Consider the following 23,223-nt stretch of genomic DNA (forward strand, 5'->3'; position numbering starts at 1 on the left):
TATGAGCTTTTTTAAAACGTGCCAAAATTAATCGCAGGTGGTTTTCAAGATGCATGTACAATCCATTTCAGGCATTTTATCCTTATGTGCTAAGTTGAGCCATATCGGCAATCATGGTTTGATTCTTGGGTCTTCAGACATATATTTTAATCGACTGATGGTTGCTTAACGTACAGTGGTAAATATTTCATGCATCTTCAGGATGAGAAAATATTAGCAAAAATCACAATAGGCAGGTCCTGAAAGTGAGGCCACCTGTGATAAAGGTCTTTGAAATTCCGACTACCACTCAAACATAATGGTATATTGGACAGGGACAGAAATGTTTCCTTGACAACAAGGCAATCTACAGGCTCCTCAAAGACTTGTTACAAGGGTTTTTAATGTGCAGAGAAGGCGGCACTCTCTCAGCAAGAGGCATCAGATTTAACATCCCCTTTATGACCATATGCTGTGTATATGTACATACTGCTGGCCAGAAGAAGACCCTAGTGACCATATTTCAATTACCCAGTCGCTCTTGAGATCTTGTTTTTTATGTTGACTCATTAAAAAGGTGATGCAAAGTATGTTTTTAATTCAAACAAGTGCTCAATAAAGTAACCCCTTGTACTAAAAGTATAAAGTAAATATGAAGTTGTTGAGTGATCAATCTGAAAAACACATCACACTGTACAGCTGACTCATCTAAACCCTTTAACCAAATTTCAGAAATCCTTGATAAATTCCTGAGAAAGACGCAACAAAAATCTTCATGGGAAGCAAAGACTAACTGATGGACAGACAGACAGGTAAAACAGTATAACCCTACATTTTTAAAACTAACTATGGGAAGTTACTTATAATTACTCAATTTGTTTCAGAAAAGATTTATATTGTCTTTGACCTGCATGGACTGTAGTCTGTGTATATTAATACATTTTTTATTGTCTTTTATTTCTTTACCTGTACCTTTACAATATATAAAATATAAAGAGCAACAAATTTATTCATGAAAAACAATAATTTCTATTATAATATAAATCAGAAATGCCATGATGAAAGTATTCCTAAATTCTCAACCCTACCCAACTTTTTTTAATGTATTTTACAAAGGTTCATTTTCAACCTTCTACAGCTAAATTTAAACAAAATATATATTTTTTAATAAGTGAAAATCAGAGAATATTTTTATGGCCCAACAAAAACAATCCCTATTGTGCTATTTTCAACTTAAACTAAGTATGTACTTCAAATTCAAGGAGACACTTTACATTTTAAAGCTTATTTACCAGTACCTAAATAAAAAGAACCACTTATGTATTACATGAACAGGTTTTCTCTTCAATTGCTCCTATTTTTAAGCTACATGGTCTTGTTTAAAAATAGTTACTTTGCTACATTTTAATCTTGTGAAAAAAATACTTAAAAAAAATGATAGTTGCGGTCAAGAGGGAAAGGTACACACCTGAAATTAAGTAATATATTGAAAAATAAATATCATTTCCAAATGTGGTAGCATAGTTGTGCTAAATTTTAAAGTATATTTAACATGTTCCCATAGTATTGTTAATTTTTAGAGAGGAATAAAAATAAAAAATTCACTTTCTTCAATAATATCTGTTGGTGAAAGACAATTTAAATGATAACATTGCTGCTAAAATAACTGAAGGTAACTGGAATGCAGTATTAACATAAAAATATAAATAAGCAAAATATTCATATTCAAGCATTTTACATTGTTGTATAAATAATTTATATATTTTTTTCAACTGTCTTTTTTTAAAGCTTAAAAGAACTTGATATCCTAACAACATTATACATGCTCTTTTTTTATTATGGTAAAACCAAAACCATGGGAATCAGGAAAAAAAAATTTTTAAAGTAAAATTGACCCAAATCTTTTTATACACAAAACCTCATTCATACTTCAAGTTCTTAACTGGGGCGGAAAGTGTGCATTCTAAAAACTTTCCTTAATGAGGACAATTTATCAAGAATTTAAAAAACCGAATAAGAAAAAAATTCAAGACATTTTAACCATGCCACATGTAGAGTAAAAAAGATTATTAATAAATTATAAATATGGACTAACAAAAGAATTATTATCTGGACAGTACTGGAAAAAGTATTAGTTTAGTAAAACCAATTTGATTCATTGGAACTTTCTGCATAATACAAACTGTTTTTTCCCTTTTTTTTTCTTTTCTTTTAAAATATGCCAGCATTGAAAGTTTCATGAAATTGGTACTAAAAACTATTGAATGCTGAATACTGTAAATTACTTACACCTTTTCATAACTTTTATTAAAGCACTATTTATCTAAATTTTTCAAAAGTAAAAATTCAAGAAAACAAAGAGGCCTTGTTGGAGGTAATAATGAAAAAAGAATTTTACTGATATTTTTTTAATACAAAATGTGTACAGGAAACAACTCCAAACAATTATAAATCAAATTGTTGCTTCCTTTAATATAAACATTAAAAATAAAATTGCTGTGCCTTTCCTATAAATAATAAAATGATCTTGGTTGGACTAGAATACAATAACAGGATATTTAGACGATTTTATTCTCTCACAAAATATTTAAAAACAAATAAGCTAACATACAAAATCTAATTATATTTTTTTATTAACAAAATCATTGTTCTTCAGATAATTGTTTATTTTCGCGTATAAATTTTACCCCAGAAGCCAAACATTTTGTTGAGTGTATTGAGATTTATAGTATTAAAGGATTTGTCTTTTGGAAGATATGGCCTGAATGTCCTTTTAAGAATTCTTCATTTCAAAAGATAAGGTAATTTCAAACCTAATCTATTACTTTGAACCCAATAATCATCCTTAAGTCGTCGAATTTTACAGAAAAAGACTAAAGGTTCACCAAAACAGGCTTAACGAAATTGCAAAAGTCAGCAATTATTGGATACAAATGTTGTAGTTGTTGAAAATCATTGATTCATGGATTACTGAATAAGCAATTTCTGCACTTAATCAGGGAATCACAATTTCCTTCATCTACGATTCAAATAATGCCAATCCACATGAAGAAATGCAAAAACTTTTAACTGCAAGGATTTACAGTATTTCCTAGAGATTTATAGAGACCCATGGAATAATTTTTCTTAAAAGTATCAATATAACAAAAAGTCGTTTTAAATCATATTACTGGAGCCTGTAATATCAAACAATAAATTGAAGTTCTTATCAAATTTGATAAACATCAAATTTGATAAACAGTACATCGAAATTCGAAAACTAAAAGTATTTGATCAAAAACAAAACATACAAACACAACATGAAAACATACAGAAATGAATAGCATAATGACTGATCGACAATCATTTAAACTACCGAGGAATGAACAAGTTTAAATACAATTAAAACACATGGTACAAGCATGATGTTAAAATGTCATGAGATACACTATGAAAGACTTGGCACAATGACAAATGAGGCCAAAAATAAAATGTCATTTTGTTTGATGTTGCCTGCCTGCTTACCTAACTGCCTAAAAAGTTGCCTACCTAAAATCTTATGACACAAATTGTTCAAATTTTTTTCAAGGTTTTTCTTGCCTTAGCATTGTTAACTTGTCTCAAACATGTAACTTTTGTAGTATGCCTAAAAAATCTCAACCTACCTACCTACCCAACCCTACAAGGCATATGTAGGCAACATCCAACAAAGAATTTTTTTTTAAAGAATGGCCTGATGAAATATTCAATACATTCTGATTGAAATACAAATTTTGTGTCAACACTTCGCCTACAAAGATCAAATAATGCCCTGTTAACTTTCTGTTTGACAATTTTTGTGTCATCAAACAAAATTTCAGCCTTAAAATTTAAAGGTTTGTATTGCAACAAATACTGAAGATCTAGAAATAGCCCTTTGAGCATAAATTCAAACAGAGCCTTGTCACCGAAGCACTTACTCAAGATGTGTATTTCAATCAGAATGTATTCAATCAAACCAATTTCTGTGGATTCATTAATTTTCATGGATACCAATTTTCACGGTTTCAGGAAAAATTCGATTTTTTTCATTGAAACTTGATTTCGTGGTTTCAACAAATTCTGCATTCATGAACACAGATAATTTATTTAAATTCGTGGCTCACCTTTACTCACAAAATCCATGAAAATTATTATCCAATAAATGATAATGAATCCACAATATATAATATATTCAATACTCAATAACTTTTTTATTTCATCAACATTCAAAATTTTAAAATCTCCCTAAAAAATTGCAAATATATTCTACAGCAATATATCACACATTTATACAGGGACGTAAAACTGAAACTAACACAAAACTGTGTCAATGTGAATATTTAATGATGCTTTTATATAAAAAAAAAATATCAATTGAACTTCATGCCCTTATTTTGCAACATTAAAAATTTAAATTCTACTTGAGTGGGTTTGTTACCCATGATGTTATTATTTTAGTACAATTTCTTTGCAAATAATATAATATACTTTATTAAAAAGTTTGGGAAATAATTTTTCATTACTTCAATCATTAATTAGGTGATCAAATAAATTATATAAATAACATAAATACAAATAGCACTACTATCCAAGTAAAGCATAATGTAAATAAAATGCCACAATGATTTAAAGCATAAATGAGCTTGAGAATGTTTAATAAATACCCAACTTGTAATTTTTTTTCTAAGATCTTAGAGAAAATAAAGAGATCTGTGTATGTCTATAGTTTATAGTATGTTACAAATGTCTGCAAGTTAAATTTCTTTAAATGTATTATCATGAGGTAACATTCTTTAATCAGAACTGCTTGCTGCAGATTTATTTTTATTTGTTGGATACCAATTTTCATGTAAAGGTGAACCACACATTAAAATGTTTAGTTGCCACTGGACGTTAAGCAACCAACAATCAATCAATTAAAATGTTTAAGCAAGTACAAATAAATTTGTTTTGTCTTGAATGCAGAGTTTTGCAAAATCATCAATTAATATATCCAAGAAAATACCATATTTCCTACATCCACAAAAATTGCCTTAAATTGGTACCCACTAAATTACACAAATCAACAGCATTTAATAAAATGGCAGACCAAACAAAAGAAATATAAGGAAGACAATTTTCAGTCTGCAAATTTTCTCTAAGAGCTAGGAGAAAATAAATAGATCTGTGTATGTCTATAGTAAGTATGAGACACATGACTGCATTGACTGCAAGTTCAATTTCTTAAAATGTCTTGTCTGCATTGACTGCAAGTTAAATTTCTTAAAATGTCTAAACAGAAGTTAACAAAACAAATCTTTATATCTTAATTCATTAACATTTCATACAGTGTTTAGATCAAAATGGCTGTTCCACCATCAGTCTATTAGTATTGTATATTTTAAAATCATCGCAAGTTTTCATGAATACAAATAATATGAAGGACAAGCACCTTAAAATCATCTCAATTTTTCTTTGAACTTTTGTCAAGTTTTGCAATTCTGTCAGTCGACATTAATATATCCTAACAAAACAGACATCAACTTACAAAGTTACAGTATTCAACTTAAATCAGAACATGTTTAGCAATGAACACAATGAAGTTTTTATAACCCATTTCCCAGTTGAGCACTGCTTTGGTAAGTGGTTTTCATTTAATGTCCTCCAGGTTGTTGACCTTGACCTTGACCTTGACGTACTGGTACTGCTCCAGGCTGTTTAAAAAACAAAATTACAAAAATGTTTAAAAGAATCATTGTTATTGCATTTTTAATCCGCATTTAATTCTATTGTCAAACCATCTTAGCAATGTTAGCGTTAGTAGGCTTTTATCATAACAGATATATACATTTTGAAGGGTACCAGAAAAATGATCCACACATGTTAATTTTATATTTAAAAAAAGAACAAATTTCCATTGCATTCTTACACTTTATGGTTCTCGTAATAACTTCATAAATTGTATAATGAATTAAATATTTAATGAATGGCTATTATCTATTTTGAATTTATTGAACCATAAAACTAATTTTTGACTCTTCACATTGAATAATATGCGAAGCGGATTATGTAAAATGTGAAGCCAAAAATTAGTTTTATGGTTCAATAAAATCAAAATAAATTATTGCCATTCATTATAAATAAATTTCTATCAAAAGTAAGGCTCAAAGAACTTTTTATATTATTTATTTTAACAATAACAACGTACACACATGTTGGCGTATGAATACACAATGTCAGAGTGGGCGTATCGCCATCAAAATTGACAACATTGAAAACAAGAGTGCACACGCTGAAATGTCTCGCCTTCTATACTAATCATTGATATTATGTTGATAGTCCTAAGTAAAAAGCTAAGCTTTAAAACAACTGTACCATAAACTTAACATTAACCAAGATAACTAAACAAAGACCAATGAACCTTGAAAATGAGGTCAAGGTCAGATGAACCATGCCAGGCAGACATGTACAGCTAACAATGCTTCTATACAACATATATAGTTGACCTATTACTTATAGTTTGGAAAAATAGACCAAAACACAAAAACTTAACACTGTGCAATGAACCGTGAAAATGAGGTCACGGTCAAATAAAACCTGCGCGACTGACATAAAGATCATTAAATATTTCCATACACCAAATATAGTTGACCTATGGCATAGAGTATTAGATAAAAAGACCAAAACTCAAAAACTTAACTTTGACCACTGAACCATGAAAATGAGGTCAAGGTCACATGACATCTGCCCGCTAGACATGTACACCTTACAATCATTCCATACAACAAATATAGTAGACCTATTGCATATAGTATGAGAACAACAGACCAAAACACAAAAATTGAACTATAACCACTGAACCATGAAAATGAGGTCAAGGTCAGATGACACCTGCCAGTTAGACATGTACACCTTACAGTCCTTCCATACACCGAATATACTAGCCCTATTGCTTATAGTATCTGAGATATGGACTTGACCACCAAAACTTAACCTTGTTCACTGATCCATGAAATGAGGTCGAGGTCAAGTGAAAACTGTCTGACAGACATGAGGACCTTGCAAGGTACGCACATATCAAATATAGTTATCCTATTACTTATAATAAGAGAGAATTCAACATTACAAAAAATTTGAACTTTTTTTTCAAGTGGTCACTGAACCATGAAAATGAGGTCAAGGACATTGGACATGTGACTGACGGAAACTTCGTAACATGAGGCATCTATATACAAAGTATGAAGCATCCAGGTCTTCCATCTTCTAAAATATAAAGCTTTTAAGAAGTTAGCTACCGCCGCCGCCGCCGGATCACTATCCCTATGTCGAGCTTTCTGCAACAAAAGTTGCAGGCTCGACAATAAAACTAATAATTTCAACCAATCAGAAGACAGTAAAAACACCAAATTTATTTATACTTAAATGCATGATCTTTTTTATTAGCTGTCAGTAATTGTGAGTACTCTCAGATTTGTAATAAGTGTCTTTTTGATGTTGGGATAAACAAGAATGCTGCCCCATCCACTCTGTGTTTTTGTCAGATGTATTTCTATTTGTATCCTTCTGATGAGTTAAGTCTTTTTCAACTAATTTATATAGTTCCTTCTTATGTTGTACTGTTACAAACTGTCCCAGGTTAGAGGGAGGGTTTAGATCTTGTTTACATGTTTCATCATTGTTGAAGGCCACACAGTGTCCACAGTTGAAAGTTTCTGGTCATTTGGTATCTTGTTAAGCAGGAGTACTAAGATAAAACCACTGACTTTCGATAAGAAAACTACAATCCTATTTAATTTAGATTGGAGTTGAGTGCACCTGCATTAGAAGGTTTCCAACTCATAACCTCAGTGTTGACTGGCTAGTGATTACAGTAGTAGAACTACTGAGACCACTTGGCCACCTTGATGGCAGTTGATTATAAATAAGTTGGAATTATGCTTATCTCAAAACTGACCTGATCTTGTCCCACTACTGGTTGAATATTTTGTGCATGTTGTTGTCCTACATTTTGTACTGGAACCTGTTGATGTTGTTGTTGTTGAACTGGTACCTGCTGTTGCTGCTGTTGATGAACTGGTACCTGTTGTTGCTGCTGTTGATGAACTGGTACCTGTTGTTGTTGATGAACTGGTACCTGTTGTTGTTGCTGAGCTGGCATACCTTGTTGGTATTGGTTAGATTGCCCACCTTGTTGTTGCCCACCCATTTGTGCTTGTTGCTGTGCATTCATCTGCTGCTGATGATGTTGTGCAGCCATCTGCTGTTGATGTTGCTGAGCTGCCATTTGTTGTTGGTTGTGCATTTGTTGTTGGTTCATTTGACCTTGTTGTTGGTTGTGCATCTGTTGTTGGTTCATTTGAGCCTGTTGTTGGAAGTGAAGAGCAGCATCAGGATTTGGATGTACCTGCTGCTGTTGCTGTTGTTGATGATGTTGTTGCTGCATTTGCATGTGATCTACATTCTGATCATGTGGTGGCTGCATCTATAAAATTTCAATTTTAGTTTTCATGTAATTGCAGTAAAAGTATTCAGTAAAAGTATTCATGTTATTGCAGTAAAAGTATTCAGTAAAAGTATTCATGTTACTGCAGTAAAAGTATTCATGTTATTGCAGTAAAAGTATTCAGTAAAAGTATTCATGTTATTGCAGTAAAAGTATTCAGTAAAAATATTCATCTTATTGCAGTAAAAGTATTCATGTAATTGTACCCATATTCCTTCTACAACCAGTCAACATTGAGTTTTAAACTGAAAGTTCTACTTACAACCATTCCTGGTTGAGCATGAGAATCAAAAGATCCTTGTTGTCGTCTTTTCATTTCTTCTTCCATTAACATTTTTTCATATTGTTGATATTCCTCGTCTGTATACTCTTTGTTCTGATCAATAGTCTGTAAGAAAAATATAATATTTAAAGTTATACATCACACAACAGGGAGATAACTCTGCTGAATGTTTAAATCATGTTCTATTGTTAAAGAAATATTAAGCTTCTTAATGATCAAAATTAGTAATTGTCAAACTGCTATATATATATCCAATGAAATTTTTTCGATAAAATGTGTGGTTCAAGTTTTTTGTCAAAGGGTCAAAGTTAATATTTTTTTTAAACTTGATGAAAATTAAACCAGTCAAATTATTTTAAAACAGCACACCTATGTCTGGCTTTTTAGACTCCTTTAAGGCGAGACAAAAAATTGGACTTGAATGTTTTACTTTTGAAATATTGTTACCAGAGTATGATTGAAATTGAGAATGGAAATGAGGAATTGTTACCCAAGTAAATAAAATGATTTTTTTCTAGTGTGATCAAATTTAGTCTAATTGAACATAGTGAGCACTTGCTTGTATCTATCAGTTTGACCTATATAATTGCTTACATCCCATGGCTCATCCTTGTTAAAGTCATTGCTGGCTGTGTATTGCAAGAACTCCTCCTTACTGACCAACTTATCCTTGTCTTTGTCCAACTCGTTCATGACATGTTCCCTCATACGGTTCATCTCCTCATATCTCTCGTTCATGTCATCTTCTGGTGCATTTGGATCATATACTTGATCAAGCTAGAAAAACAAAAAAAATGAAATATAACATGTATCGTTGCAACCTTATTGACAAATTCAATATAAAGAGTTTGATAATACCAATGAAAGTTATATAAGTACCTTCAACTGATCAGAAAATGAGTTGAATTATTTTTGTTTTTGTATGCTGCAGTACATAAAGTTCTGTATTTTACAAAGTCAACCAGTAGTCAAACATTAAAACTTTGCACACAAACTTATGCTTTTAAGGATGTACTTAGGGACGACATCAAAAGATCAATGTAAGATAAAAAACTTAATTTAAATAGTTTGGGGGTGGGGGGGTTGAACGGCTGCAAGATTTGGTTATCCGACATTGATTTTTACATATATCCATATGGGTCAATCAATTTTTCCCAAATTAAGTTAAGAGGGGGGTGGGGGGGTCAGTGAAAAAACTATGTGAATTAAGTTTTTTATCCTTCATTGAACTTTTGATGTCGTCCCTTAGGTGAGGTGAGGTGAAAATTAATAAATTAAGAATTTAAAATTGATACTATGAGCTGGTAGAGCATCATTTAAGAATAAAAATAAGCAAAAAATATTGATAGGTCATGGACCTTCTTTTCAAGATATTTGAGATTTAAAATATGGCAGGAAAAGGCACTCGGACTTTCACCTTATATTTGCATTGTTATTATTGGGCCTCAAAACAAAAGAAAGAAAATCAAGAACCTTCTAAACTTTTGGTAAATGACCTTTCATGAGGTATTAAGTCTTATGTGAAAAATAAATGGGTGTTATAGGGCAAAATATTTTACATTGTATTGTATTGAAAAACACCAAGGAGTCTGAACATTTGACACAGATTCCAAAACCTCACCTAAGTACTTCCTTAAATGGAGAAAAAAAACTTCATGGTACAAGTTTCAGAATTTCTAGGCCTCAGTGATATTCAACTTCGTACTTTATTTGACCTTTTCAAAAAAATTTATTTTAGTGTCACTGACTAATCTTTCGTAAATGAAACACGAGTCTGGCAAACATAATTTTAAGCCTGGTTTCTATGGTGTGTTTTTTTATGCCCCATTTATCGTTATTTTGTTTCCTGGTCTGTGCATCTGAATTTCTGTTCGTTTGTTTGTTCGTCCATCCATTTGTTCGTCAGTCCTGTTTCAGGTTAAACTTTTTGGTCAAGGTAGTTTTTGATGAAGTTGGACGTCCAATCAACTTGAAACTCAGTATACATGTTCCTTATGATATGATCTTTCTAATTTTAATGCCAAGTTTAGAGTTTTACCACATTTTCACTGTCCACTGAACATAGAAAATGATAATGCAAATGGGGAATCTGTGAACTAGCTATGAACACATTCTTGATGTCAATGATTGTTTAACTTACACCATAACTTGGGATATAAAAAACACATGTAGACATGACTAAAGCCTTGGCATAGGTGATTTGATTATTTGTTATGGTCTTTTCAAATGAGAAAATAAACCAATAATTTCTATATTCTTCAACAAAACTGGAGTATTCCTACACCCTGCTTAAATCTATATATTTTTCTGTTGCCCAAGTGTGTCAGATAACACAGGTTACACTGTATCACTTTATGTCATCGTACAAATAATCAAATCACCTATGCCAAGGCTTTAGTCATGTCTACATGTGTTTTTTATATCCCAAGTTATGGTCTAAGTTATACAATCATTGACATATAACCCACATATCTTTTCTGTCATATTATATCCCAAGTTATGGTCTAAGTTAAACAATCATTGACATATAACCCACATATCTTTTCTGTCATATTATATCCCAAGTTATGGTCTTTTCAAATGAGAAAATAAACCAATATAATTTTTACCACAATATGAAAAGTCTTATCAGTTTATGAAATACCTCTTTCTGAAATAAAGCTTCAATTTCTTCCTCATCTAAGAATCCATCTCCATTTATATCTGTAAATGGAAAGCATTATGTTATTCCTTTTCACGAACCAGAACTTTTTATATGCATTAAATATACAGTGTAACCTGCATCATCCGACACCTGAGTATTTAAACATCCTGCTTTAGCCAACACATTTTTCTGGTCCCAAAATATGCCTCCTACACCCTGCTTAAATCTATATATTTTTCTGTTGCCCAAGTGTGTCAGATAACACAGGTTACACTGTATCACTTTATGTCATCGTACAAATAATCAAATCACCTATGCCAAGGCTTTAGTCATGTCTACATGTGTTTTTGCCTATTGGGGAAATTGATGTTATGTCTGATCTTTAACATATACTGTAAAGGCACTTACTTGTCTATTTTTGAAAAACAATAAGTTGACCTCTAGCTGTCTCAATGCTGATTACACCACATCTCTTTATAATGTCATAAGGATTTTAACATTATTTAAATTTCAAACAGAACTGGATATGAAAGGTGTCCAGTATAAATATTTAAAGTGATTTAGACCTAAACATATACTGTGGATTCATTTATTTTTGTGGGAACCAAATTTTGTGGATTGATGAAATTTTGCATATTTGGATATTTGAATTTGTTGTTTTGGAAATTTGGATACATTCCTTTAGAAAATCAGTATTTTATTGAACATTTAAATTCTTGTTTCCCATGCACCCAAGAAATCCACGAAAATTGGTATCCAACGAATATTAATGAATCATAGTAGTAGGACAACTGTTGTAAAACAAACATGTATGACGACTTGGAGAGGTCTTTTGAAGTTTTGTTTAATATGTTGTTGTCTCATTGACATATAACCCACATATCTTTTCTGTCATATTATATCCCAAGTTATGGTCTAAGTTAAACAATCATTGACATATAACCCACACATCTTTTCTGTCATATTATATCCCAAGTTATGGTCTAAGTTAAACAATCATTGACATATAACCCACATATCTTTTCTGTCATATTATATCCCAAGTTATGGTCTAAGTTAAACAATCATTGACATATAACCCACATATCTTTTCTGGTCATATTATATCCCAAGTTATGGTCCAAGTTAAACAATCATTGACATATAACCCACATATCTTTTCTGTCATATTATATCCCAAGTTATGGTCTAAGTTAAACAATCATTGACATATAACCCACACATCTTTTCTGTCATATTATATCCCAAGTTATGGTCTAAGTTAAACAATCATTGACATATAACCCACATATCTTTTCTGTCATATTATATCCCAAGTTATGGTCTAAGTTAAACAATCATTGACATATAACCCACATATCTTTTCTGGTCATATTATATCCCAAGTTATGGTCCAAGTTAAACAATCATTGACATATAACCCACATATCTTTTCTGGTCATATTATATCCCATAATTTGAACAATAATCAGCCATCAATCTTTTTTTCATATGTTTACATAATATTGCAATAATCATATGGGGTTCTGGATGTGGTTTATAGATTGATGATCAAAATACTTGATAAAGGGCAGAAAAACAAGAATGTGTCCAAAGTACACGGATGCCCCACTCGCACTATTCTTTTCCATGTTCCATGGACCGTGAAATTGGGTAATTATCTAATTTGGCATTAAAATTAGAAAGATCATATCATAAGCAACAAGTGTACTAAGTTTCAAGTTGATTGGACTTCAGCTTCATCAAAAACTACCTTGACCAAAAACTTTAACCTGAAACTCCCACTTTCATTTTCTATGTTCAGTGGACCGTGAAATTGGGGTCAAAAGTCTAATTTGGCTTAAAAATTAGAAAGATCATCTCATAAGCAACATCAAAAACTACCTTGACCAAAAACTCTAACCTGGACGGACGGACCGACGGACGAACGGAGCCACAGACCAGAAAACATAATGCCCCTCTACTATCGTAGGTGGGGCATAAAAAAGAATAAAGATTAAATATGCCAAAGAATATAGAGAATAATAGGTTCCACAAACGATAAAGAAGAAAATGAGAAGAAGAATACAGATATGATACCCAATTCAGACCCTCAATTATAAGATGCTTTTGTCAAACAGATCCAATCATATTAAACTTTGAATCTGTATCCTTATAGCAATCACTTGAAAAGTTGTACAATTCACTGATTGATTTTTGGTGGTTTAACACCACTTTTAAGAGCCACTTTTGTGCTATCTTGTGGCAGTCAGTTTCCATGAGTGGAGGATGTCAGAGTGACCAGATAAAAGCCACTAACCTTCGATAGGAAAACTGAAAATCCTAGTCAATTAAGATTGGACTCAAGTGCACCCGCACAAGCAGGGTTCGACTCACAACCTCAGTGTTGACTGGCTAGTGATTACAGTAGTACAACTACTTAGACTAGGCCACAGAGGTCCCAGTTGTACAATGAAAGTTCTAGTATCAATTCCAAAACCTCCCTACAACTATTTAGAACTATTTAAAACCCAATTCTATAACTACTCCATAACATTACATATTAGTTTATCCTAATCCATACCGTGCATCTGGAAGAATGTTTTGGGTTCAAAGTCATTTGGGTCTAAATGATCTTTTTTCTCCCATACTTCCTCTAGTTGGTCTTTACTTCCCTATGATAATTAAAAAATATGTTACTTATACTCTTGAGGATTATTGGGATAAAGGGTGTACAAAAAATCCAGTCCTTTGTTAGTTATGCAGGAGAGAGAAAAACATTATGCATATTGCTTATTGTCATGAGTCTACTGATTTTGCCTCAACAGCAAAGGCAGTTTTCAAAACATCCTCTATTAGCCAGTTACTGTTTGTTTGATATTGAAGAGATATTGGGCTGGTGGCAATAAGACAAGAACCAAGAAAATGCCCCAAAAATCAAATAAGGTCTAAAGTCATTATTTCAGTAATAAACTTCAAAATTTTGATCCTCTTTCCATCTTAAAGGATCACATTTCCCTTCTTATTCAATGTAAGTTTGAAAGTATTGAAAAAGAAATTCAATATATTTTATTTTTCCAAAAGTATTATACTGGTTTTTTTTTAGGGCTATTCCAGAAAAAAATGTATGGGGGGGTTGGAAGGCAGTTTTTGTCAGCACCCGCCACAAAGACAATTGTAATTGAGAATTACAGTACATTATAGTGTAAAAAGTTGTTCTGATCCCAATCACCCATGTATTATTAATATAATGTGCCTTCCAACCACCCTCCCCCCATACATTTTTTTCTGGAATAGCCCTTATTTTTGAAATATCATGATATCATGAAAACAAGCACATGCAGTCAGTTTTCTCTCATCGGATTCTAGGTAGAAAGAAATGTTATGTTAATCGTGACAAACAAGGATCCTACCATGCATCATGAAGAAAGTTTTAGGATTAAAATTGTCTCTATCCATCTCATCATTCTTTTCCCACACGTCTTCAAGCTGTGCTTTGCTACCCTGAAAATGATTCAATATTGAAGAAAAATTAAAGTTTTTTCCAGTTGGAACATGTACACTTCCATCAAAGTCCTTGTGAGTACTGAAGAGTAAAGATAGCATTAGTTTTACAGTGGGAACTATAAATTAAACATTGTATTATTTAACCATTGAAAAGTTCAACTACAATTATGAACAAAGGTAATTAACTCAAATTCCATATACTGTAAATTCAGACATTATTGCGAGGTTTTTATTATTGCGAAAAATGCAACAGGGTAATAATAGCAATAAATTAAACTCACATTTAGAATTTTTATATGAGGGCTATTCCAGAAAAAATGTATGGGGGGTTGAAAGGCAGTTTTTGTCAGCACCCACCACCCAGACAATTAAAATTCAGAATTATAGTGCATTATAGTGTGAAAAATTGCTCTGATACCCATCACCCATGTATTATTAATATAATGTGCCTTCCAACCCCCCATACATTTTTTTCTGGAATAGCCCTGAACTAAACAGTATTTTTCTTGATATCACAAAAGTTAAAATCACATTTTGGTCTAAAATAACAAAATCGTGATAATCAATGCATGCAATAGTGTCTGAATTTACAGTACAACTTTAACAACATCATTGATATTTTTTTAGAAAAGATACTTGATTAAGGAAGTTCGCTTCTCAGTTTGAAAGTAATTAACTTTTCAAAACACTAGTTTATATTGATAGGGGTTTAATAAAGGAATCCAAAGAGCCAAAAAAATATACAGGTCACCATGCTTGTTTTCGAGATATTAGCCATTGACATTTTGGCGGGAAACTATTCTCTCTTGACTTTTCATAGCTTTATCATTGACAAGTTGAAGTTCTCAAAAACTGTTAAAAAGTAATTAAAATTTTATAAGACTTTTACAGATGGCTTATTATTATACATGTACAAGATTTACAAAAAGAAAAATGGGGGTAACCGGCAAATTTTTTTCAAGGCATTCAAATGGATAAAACCCGAGGATTCCGAAAATCTGACAAAAAATCAAAAACAGGACGGACAAGCCAGCTTCCTTAATACACCACATATAACTTTTGTTCTTTTTTTGAACAAGTATGGTTATACATCTTTGTTTTTTTGTGTATCTTGAATATCTGTGTATATTTTATTGATACATTTAGAATATTCTCCAAAGTAGTGATAAAGATCAGAAAAGTAATAGCCACCAAGCCAGTCCCATATGACTTTTGATTGCAATGAGCATGAATGCAATCTTTCAGTTTTAACAAATTTTTTTTTTTAATAAAAATAAGAAGATGCGGTATGTTTACAATGAGAAAACACTCCAATTACCTAGAGAAAATAAATTTCTAAAAGGTATGGTTATTTAAGAATAATGGGTAATAAAATTGGTAAAAGATCTAAATTGTTTTAATAAGCAAATTAAGGTGTTGAAAATTGAATATATAAAAAGATAATTGAAATGTTAAAACAAAAACAAAATGATCATGAAAACCTTCCTCTTCTAAACAAGCACTGATGTATGTGCCCATAATGCACACAATTCAATGTTCCCAAATAAATTCCATCAAGGGAGAATGTAATCAGACAGACTTTGACATTACAGATCACATTTTTGGTATATTTTTATGGGGTTTATATTTCATGAAATATGGGGCCAACAATTTCACACCTTGTTAAGTTTTGCATCATTCTTTTCCCTGTTTATGATCCCTTAAATCAAACTAATTTATGTAAATTAGCTCTAAAATATAAACTGTTTACAAAATGTTTAAACAGTATCAAAATTTTCATCATTTATCTTTGAAATTAATATTAAATATTGTGTTCATTCAAATGCAGATCATTGAAATAAAATAATATTCGGATAATTGGAGGAATGGGATCGAAAAAAAGACTGTCATACGGGGTCGAACAATTAAAAAAATAACAGTACTATGTTTCTTAACAAATCTTCAATTGATGGACGTAATAATAAGTGACTTTGAATCTTGATCTAAATGTGATATGTTGCATATCAAATAACAAAAATTTGTTCTTACAGGGTGATGAAGTTTAGGATGGTCTTGATGCTTTTTCTCCATTTCTAAATGTTTTTCTTCTGCTTTTTTCTTTTCTTCTTCTGGTAAAGTCTTTAGATAATCTTTTCTTTCATGTTCCTTTTGCATTTCATATTCCTTGAACTCTTCTTTACGTTTCTTGTCTAATTCATCCAAATCTGTTGTAGCCTGAAAGCACATAATAAAATATATCAATTAACCCAATTATTAAAACTGAGTTTTACGTGCATATTGCTGTGTTTGTTTTTTCTACATTGGCTAGAGGTATGGGGGATGGGTAGAGATCTAAAAAAAAACATGTTTAACCTGGCCACATTTTTGCACCTGTCCCAAGTCAGGTCCCTCAGGCCCATGTTATTCTTGCATGATTTTTAATTTTGGTTTGAGTATGAAGTCCATTATCACTAAACATTGCTGAAATAGTAAACATTTTTGTTTAGGGGCCAGCTGAAGCATGCCTCCCGTGGCGGGTTTTTCTTGCTGTGCTGAAAACCCATTGGTTGCCTTCGACTGTTTTCTGCTCTTTGGTCTGGTTGTTGCCTGCTGGTTAAATTGACATACTCCCCATTTCCATTCTCAAATGTATTATTCTTTTGACAATATTTAAAGAGTTATCAATCTGTTTTTAGTCTGATACAATAGATTTGGTTCAGTTTGTCATCTAAACCATTTCATGTTGTGAATAGACACAGAAAAAATATTTCTTTAATGGTCAATGTGTTCAATCTAAAGTGAGGACGTGCTCTTTCTGTTCTGTAATTATATGACCATAGGACTTTGCATATAAAATTTGATTGAAAAATTAGTGAAGATTTTGTATTCATTTTTTTTCTAAACATGGGATTAAGTAAAATTAGGCTGTTGAATTGTATATTTGGGCAAAACCACTTTAAAATGTAGACGGTGAACCCCTTTTATCATTTCTTCACATATCATGGAAATTTCAAAAACTTTCAGAGTTTTGTATATTACAATACATATCTCAGTGTGCATGATACAAGATTGAATTTATTGTGTATATATATGAACCACAAATGTATTCAAGAATTAACAAATTTTTCAAAGAATCGTACACAGACATTGGCAAAACCACAAAATCAGGCATCAACGAATATATAATATTCAATCAACAAAAATTATATTCTCGAAAACCTTATTTTTAGGACAATCATGATAAGGAACTAAAATTTTGTTAGTGCTTCTTTTATGATGTCTAATGTTGATCAAGCAATCATTTTAATGTTTCAACACGTACCTTAACGATAAGCTTTTCCAAATCTTTAGCCTCAAAACTGTGTGGATTTTTAACATCCAAATGGTGCAATATTCTCTCATCAATTTTCTGTATACCTATATAGTCAGTAGATAAAGCATAATAATAATTATTGATTGACATACTGATAAAAGAATAATACAGTACATCTAAAGTGATGTACTTAAAAGTGGTGTTTAGTAAATCAGTGATATAAGGTGACTGCCTGTGATATGAATTAATACTGTAAACCAACTAATTTTTGGGAACAATTTAAGGAGGTAGACCTAGGTTAAGGGAAATAACTCTTAAAATCATCAGTACGTTTGTGTCAACCATTTTCAAAAACATATTCTAAGCTTCTAGGTTGCATAGTTTATTTTCAATCTGTTTCAGGTAAATGCTTAAAATACATTGATGAACTTGTCTTTTACAAACGCTTAACTGATTTAAAGAGTTATCTCCCTGAACCAAGGTCTACCCCCTAAATTTCTTGACTTTTCCCAGTTGAAATATAACACAAATATAGTGTCATTGTATAAATAAAAAGATGTGTTATGAGTGTCAATGAGACAACTCTCCATTCAAGTCACAATGTTTAAAAAGTTCACAACTATAAGTCAAAGGTCTCAATCATCAACAATCAGTATTTGCTTTAACATGTTTAAAGAGGTTGTTATGTGTACAATGTAGTGTATTAGATATATATAACCTGTTTAAAATCATCTGCATTATACATGTTATAATTTTTGGTTAGTAACATTGAAATAATCATATCTTTTAATATGGCATGTAAATTAGTAGAGAAAGTATCATTAAAAAGGAACGCATGTTGATATTAATTCTAAAATTGAACTCTGAAACATTTCTATATATTGTTAACTTGTATAAGGGTAGATAACACCCTTCTTTTTTTTAGCTTGTCCTTGGCCGTAGCCAGGAATTTCCAAGTGGGGGTTATTTGGACTCATGAACTCAACTTTAACAGTCACAATTTGAAAAGAACATCGACTTTAACAGTGCTTATTTGGTTTCAAGGAGAGGGGGGGGGAGGGGTAGTCCAAACCCCCTGGCTACGGGTATGTCGTAAATCTACATGTCTTGGAAAACATCTTTTCACCACCACAGGTCAAACTAATCCTTACTAGAAGTATAATCCCAAACTACACTATTAAAGCATAAGCTTATTATATTTCATATAAAACCAAATGTAAAAATAATAAGAGGAAGCTAATCATAAATTTCATACTGAATATATATTTAACATGCATTTTGAAAAATCTGAAAATTAATGCTAAGTTTTAAAATATGTGATTTTTTTTTTTTTTTCAAAATTCAGATCACAACAGTTCAAACTTGAATTTTTATTCTCTTAATGCGAATGTTTCCACATGACATTTACCTATGTCATATGAATAAATGTATAACATGAAGTGCATGCATGCATTAATCAACAATGTTGCAGAATTGTTTATCAATATTGGTAACCTTTATACTACCAATGATGCATTTCATTTTTGAATCAAAATGTATTCAAAAACATCTGTTCCTCAAAGTTTAGCAGTTATAAAGAAAATGCAATTATTTCAGTTAAATAATCACTAATAAATTGTTCACACATTAAGTATCAAAATCAATAAATGTTCCCCATTGTGTAAAAAAAAAACTGAGAAATGTGTTCAAAATATGTTCCCTATTGTGTAAAAAAAACAACAGAGAAATATGTTTTAAGAGTTCTAAAATGTACAAAAATAAATTGAGTGTGAAAAAACATGAATCATTTTCAGATGAAAGCTGTTTCTTGCAATTGAACAATAATTAAGTTCTTTCAGAAGAAAGCTGAATATTTCACTGGAAAGGGGGGGGGGGACAAAATATCTGTTGAAAACAAGCTTGATTTTTTTTAGTTGAAAAAATATATTTCTCTATTAATTTTTTTATGTATTGGACTGCTTCCAAATACTGTGATGGTGATTACACAAATTAAAAAAAAAATGTGTGTGTGTGTACTTTGCAGAATAAATCCAGAAAGAATTCTAAAACTTCTCCTAAACAAGACCTTTTTCTGATAAGTTACTTTGAGACATAGATCTAAGAATTTGGTTTGATTGTTACGTCCCTGCACAAGTTTCAGCACTCATTGAATTACTGGTAAAACTGTTGAACAGTTTTGATTAAAAACAATACAATACAGCTGTCAACCATAACATTGCCAAAAAAATTTAATTAGTGCAACAAGATTTTTTTTACTGGACCAAATGCCTACAGGTATAATTCAAAAGATATCCAGAAATTAAATTCATTGGTATAATGCTTTCTTTTAAATGTGACCTTTCAAATCACTTGATAAAAAATAAACTTAAGCAAATATCTATAGAGAATCATCATATCCATAAATTGCTACACAAAATTCAATTATATACCACTGTTAATTTAGAGACATTAATATAAACAGTTTATTATATATTATATATATGTTAAATCACTGTTTGGGATTAATATAAGAATACAATTGTTACTTCAATTTCTATGCAATTGAGAGCTTGAAGAAAATGCTTCTTAAAAATCAAAAATCTTATGTTATGCACTTGAAAGGAACCCTGTGGGCATTATTCATCAAAGTGATGTCATGAAATATTAAAATTACCATTAGATGTTACATAGCATTTAAAAACACCACTGACATTTCAGACATTACACCCTATTTAAAAATACCACTGATAATTCATTATCTGATAAGACATAACTAGCTTGTTTTAAGCTCTGTTTTTCATTGGAAGACTAATGAGTTTCTATAGTGGAAAACTGATTTGCATGAAAATTTTACAAAGCACTTGTTTAATTCTAACTAAGGATTGACTGACAAAAAGATCTACCCAACAACTGATCTACCAGATAATAAACTGCAATGAGTTTTTATACACAGTGTAACATCCCAAATTATAACTTGATTTCATCATAATTTGTTCTGCAAACTACTCAAACGGATGTGACTACACTGCAAATAATAGAAAAGTGTGGTGAGTGATTTACAGTACAACCATGGTGGTTCTTCAGAAAATCACTAGTAGGTAGTTAGTGAAATCACAATTAAAACAGGGTGATTGCTGGTGATTTAGGGTGAAAACCAGATGATGCAGTCATATGTAGCATATCAGGTATTCAGAGAGATTAACTGATAATTACTGGCAATCACTCTGTTTTCACTGTGATTCACTTAATACCAATCCGAGTGATTTTTTTCTTTCTGAACCACCACAGGTGTATATAAGGTTAATCATATCACAATAGAACTAAAGCTACAACAATTAAAGATACATTTTACTGAATAATTACATTAAAATAAATATTTTCTAGCAATAAGCTAAATTGGCTCCATTTTAAAAATATCACATGAAGTATATTATAATCAGCATTTAATGAATGCCAAAAGCATATTTCTGATTTTTGAATGTCAAAATGGTAATGGACATATATATGCTTCTACGGGAGAAAACACATATGTGTGTTGATAAAGGGGCACAAGTACTATAATACAAAATTTAATTGATTCTTGAAAATTGAATGATTCAAAAAGCAAAATGTTTAATATTGGATTATCCTAAAATTATCTAATAAACTAATTGCACATAATTTGCTTTTATAACTGGATAGCAAATTATATGAACTTGATTTAATTATTTGTTAACATTGTTAAAAAAAGCTTTATATATAAGTATAAAAGTTGTGTCTCCAAATGAATGTTTAAAGCTCTTGGAATTATCACACTGGAAATGTATACCTCATTACAAAAACATATGGTACAACATTCAAGTTTTGTTTATTTCAAATTATTTTTTATATTTTCAAAAGTTTGCTAGTTTTTACAATATTATGATAATACACTAAAAGTGTTTAAAGATCTTGACTGCCCATGAGGGTCTTGACTAAGCAGATCAGAATGGAACGCCTGAAGAATACACATTTTCTTTCATTTCTCTATTATAGCATATGGAAAGTGAGGGGTAAAAAACCCTTCAGGAATATATGCTAAATTCACATGAAAATTTTTTTCTAGAGAAAGCTTCAGTTCAGATACAACATATATTGTTTACACTTGTTACTATGGTGATATGATAAGTAATACCCACTACAAGTTAGGAAAGACAGCAGCAGCAGCATCAGGAAAATCTGAAATTTGAAAATCATACCTCCATGAATCGATATGTAATGAAAGACATCCATACCATTCATTGTTTTCATTTTTTCTCTTGCTAAAATTCTTAATCTGTCAACTTCACGTCTTTTAATCTCATCCAATCTTTCTCTAATGCCATGAGCTACCATCTCTAGATGCATGGAAATTTTACCATTCTGAAAGTAAAAATTTTGAACTTTATATAATAAATAAATGAAAAACTCTCAAAATGTGTCCAGTGAAATATGCAACATGTGGAGCAGGATAGGCTTACCCTTCTGTAGCAAATGACATAACCCCAGTTGTGTTTTTATTTTAGGAGGGTTGTGTTGCTCAGTTTTTAGTTTCTTATGTTGTGTTTTGTGTACTATTGCTTATCTGTTTGTCTTTTCAATATTTTCAGCCATGGCGTTGTCAGATGATTTTAAACTTATGAGTTTGAATGTCCCTCTGGTATCTTTCACCTTTCCTGTAATCACATAAGCAACACGATGGGTGCCACATGTGGAGCAGGATCTGCTTACCCTTCCGGAGCACCTGAGATCACCCCTAGTTTTTGGTGGGGTTCGTGTTGTTTATTCTTTGGTTTTCTATGTTGTGTCATGTGTACTATTGTTTTTCTGTTTGTCTTTTTCATTTTTAGCCATGGCGTTGTCAGTTTGTTTTAGATTTATGAGTTTGAATGTCCCTTTGGTATCTTTCGTCCCTCTTTTTGTACAATTTTAATTTTTACATTTGACTATATAAGTCTATATGTATATTCTTTTATATGTTATCTCATCCGAAATTTTGAATATTATGCATTTTTAATGCATTTTTTATTTTTATGTATATTATTTTTTAACTTCTCTGTAACCTTTGTACTTGCATGGTT

At 31.2% G+C, this 23,223-nt stretch overlaps 1 protein-coding gene across 8 annotated transcripts in view; it reads right to left on the reverse strand.

Annotated features, from left to right (window-relative positions):
* Positions 1–911: 911 nt before the first annotated feature.
* The window catches only part of LOC143083687 (nucleobindin-2-like), a 53,948-nt gene continuing 31,636 nt past the window's right edge, over positions 912–23,223 (reverse strand). For 3 of the 8 annotated variants that reach the window (XM_076259977.1, XM_076259976.1, XM_076259973.1), the window contains 9 exons: positions 22,399–22,525; positions 18,176–18,270; positions 16,903–17,088; positions 13,952–14,042; positions 11,389–11,447; positions 9,339–9,521; positions 8,724–8,849; positions 7,913–8,440; positions 912–5,672 (listed from right to left, as the gene is read on the reverse strand). In XM_076259977.1, the coding sequence (XP_076116092.1) occupies positions 5,613–5,672; positions 7,913–8,440; positions 8,724–8,849; positions 9,339–9,521; positions 11,389–11,447; positions 13,952–14,042; positions 16,903–17,088; positions 18,176–18,270; positions 22,399–22,525 (1,455 nt within the window). In that variant the 3' untranslated portion in view covers positions 912–5,612. Of the gene's footprint in view, positions 5,673–7,912; positions 8,441–8,723; positions 8,850–9,338; positions 9,522–11,388; positions 11,448–13,951; positions 14,043–14,780; positions 14,872–16,902; positions 17,089–18,175; positions 18,271–22,362; positions 22,526–23,223 lie in introns of all 8 variants that reach the window. The other 5 variants (XM_076259969.1, XM_076259971.1, XM_076259970.1 and 2 more) reach the window with 3 other exon arrangements.

The sequence above is a fragment of the Mytilus galloprovincialis genome, chromosome 7 (genome assembly GCF_965363235.1).
Source record: "Mytilus galloprovincialis chromosome 7, xbMytGall1.hap1.1, whole genome shotgun sequence".
Taxonomy (NCBI): domain Eukaryota; kingdom Metazoa; phylum Mollusca; class Bivalvia; order Mytilida; family Mytilidae; genus Mytilus; species Mytilus galloprovincialis.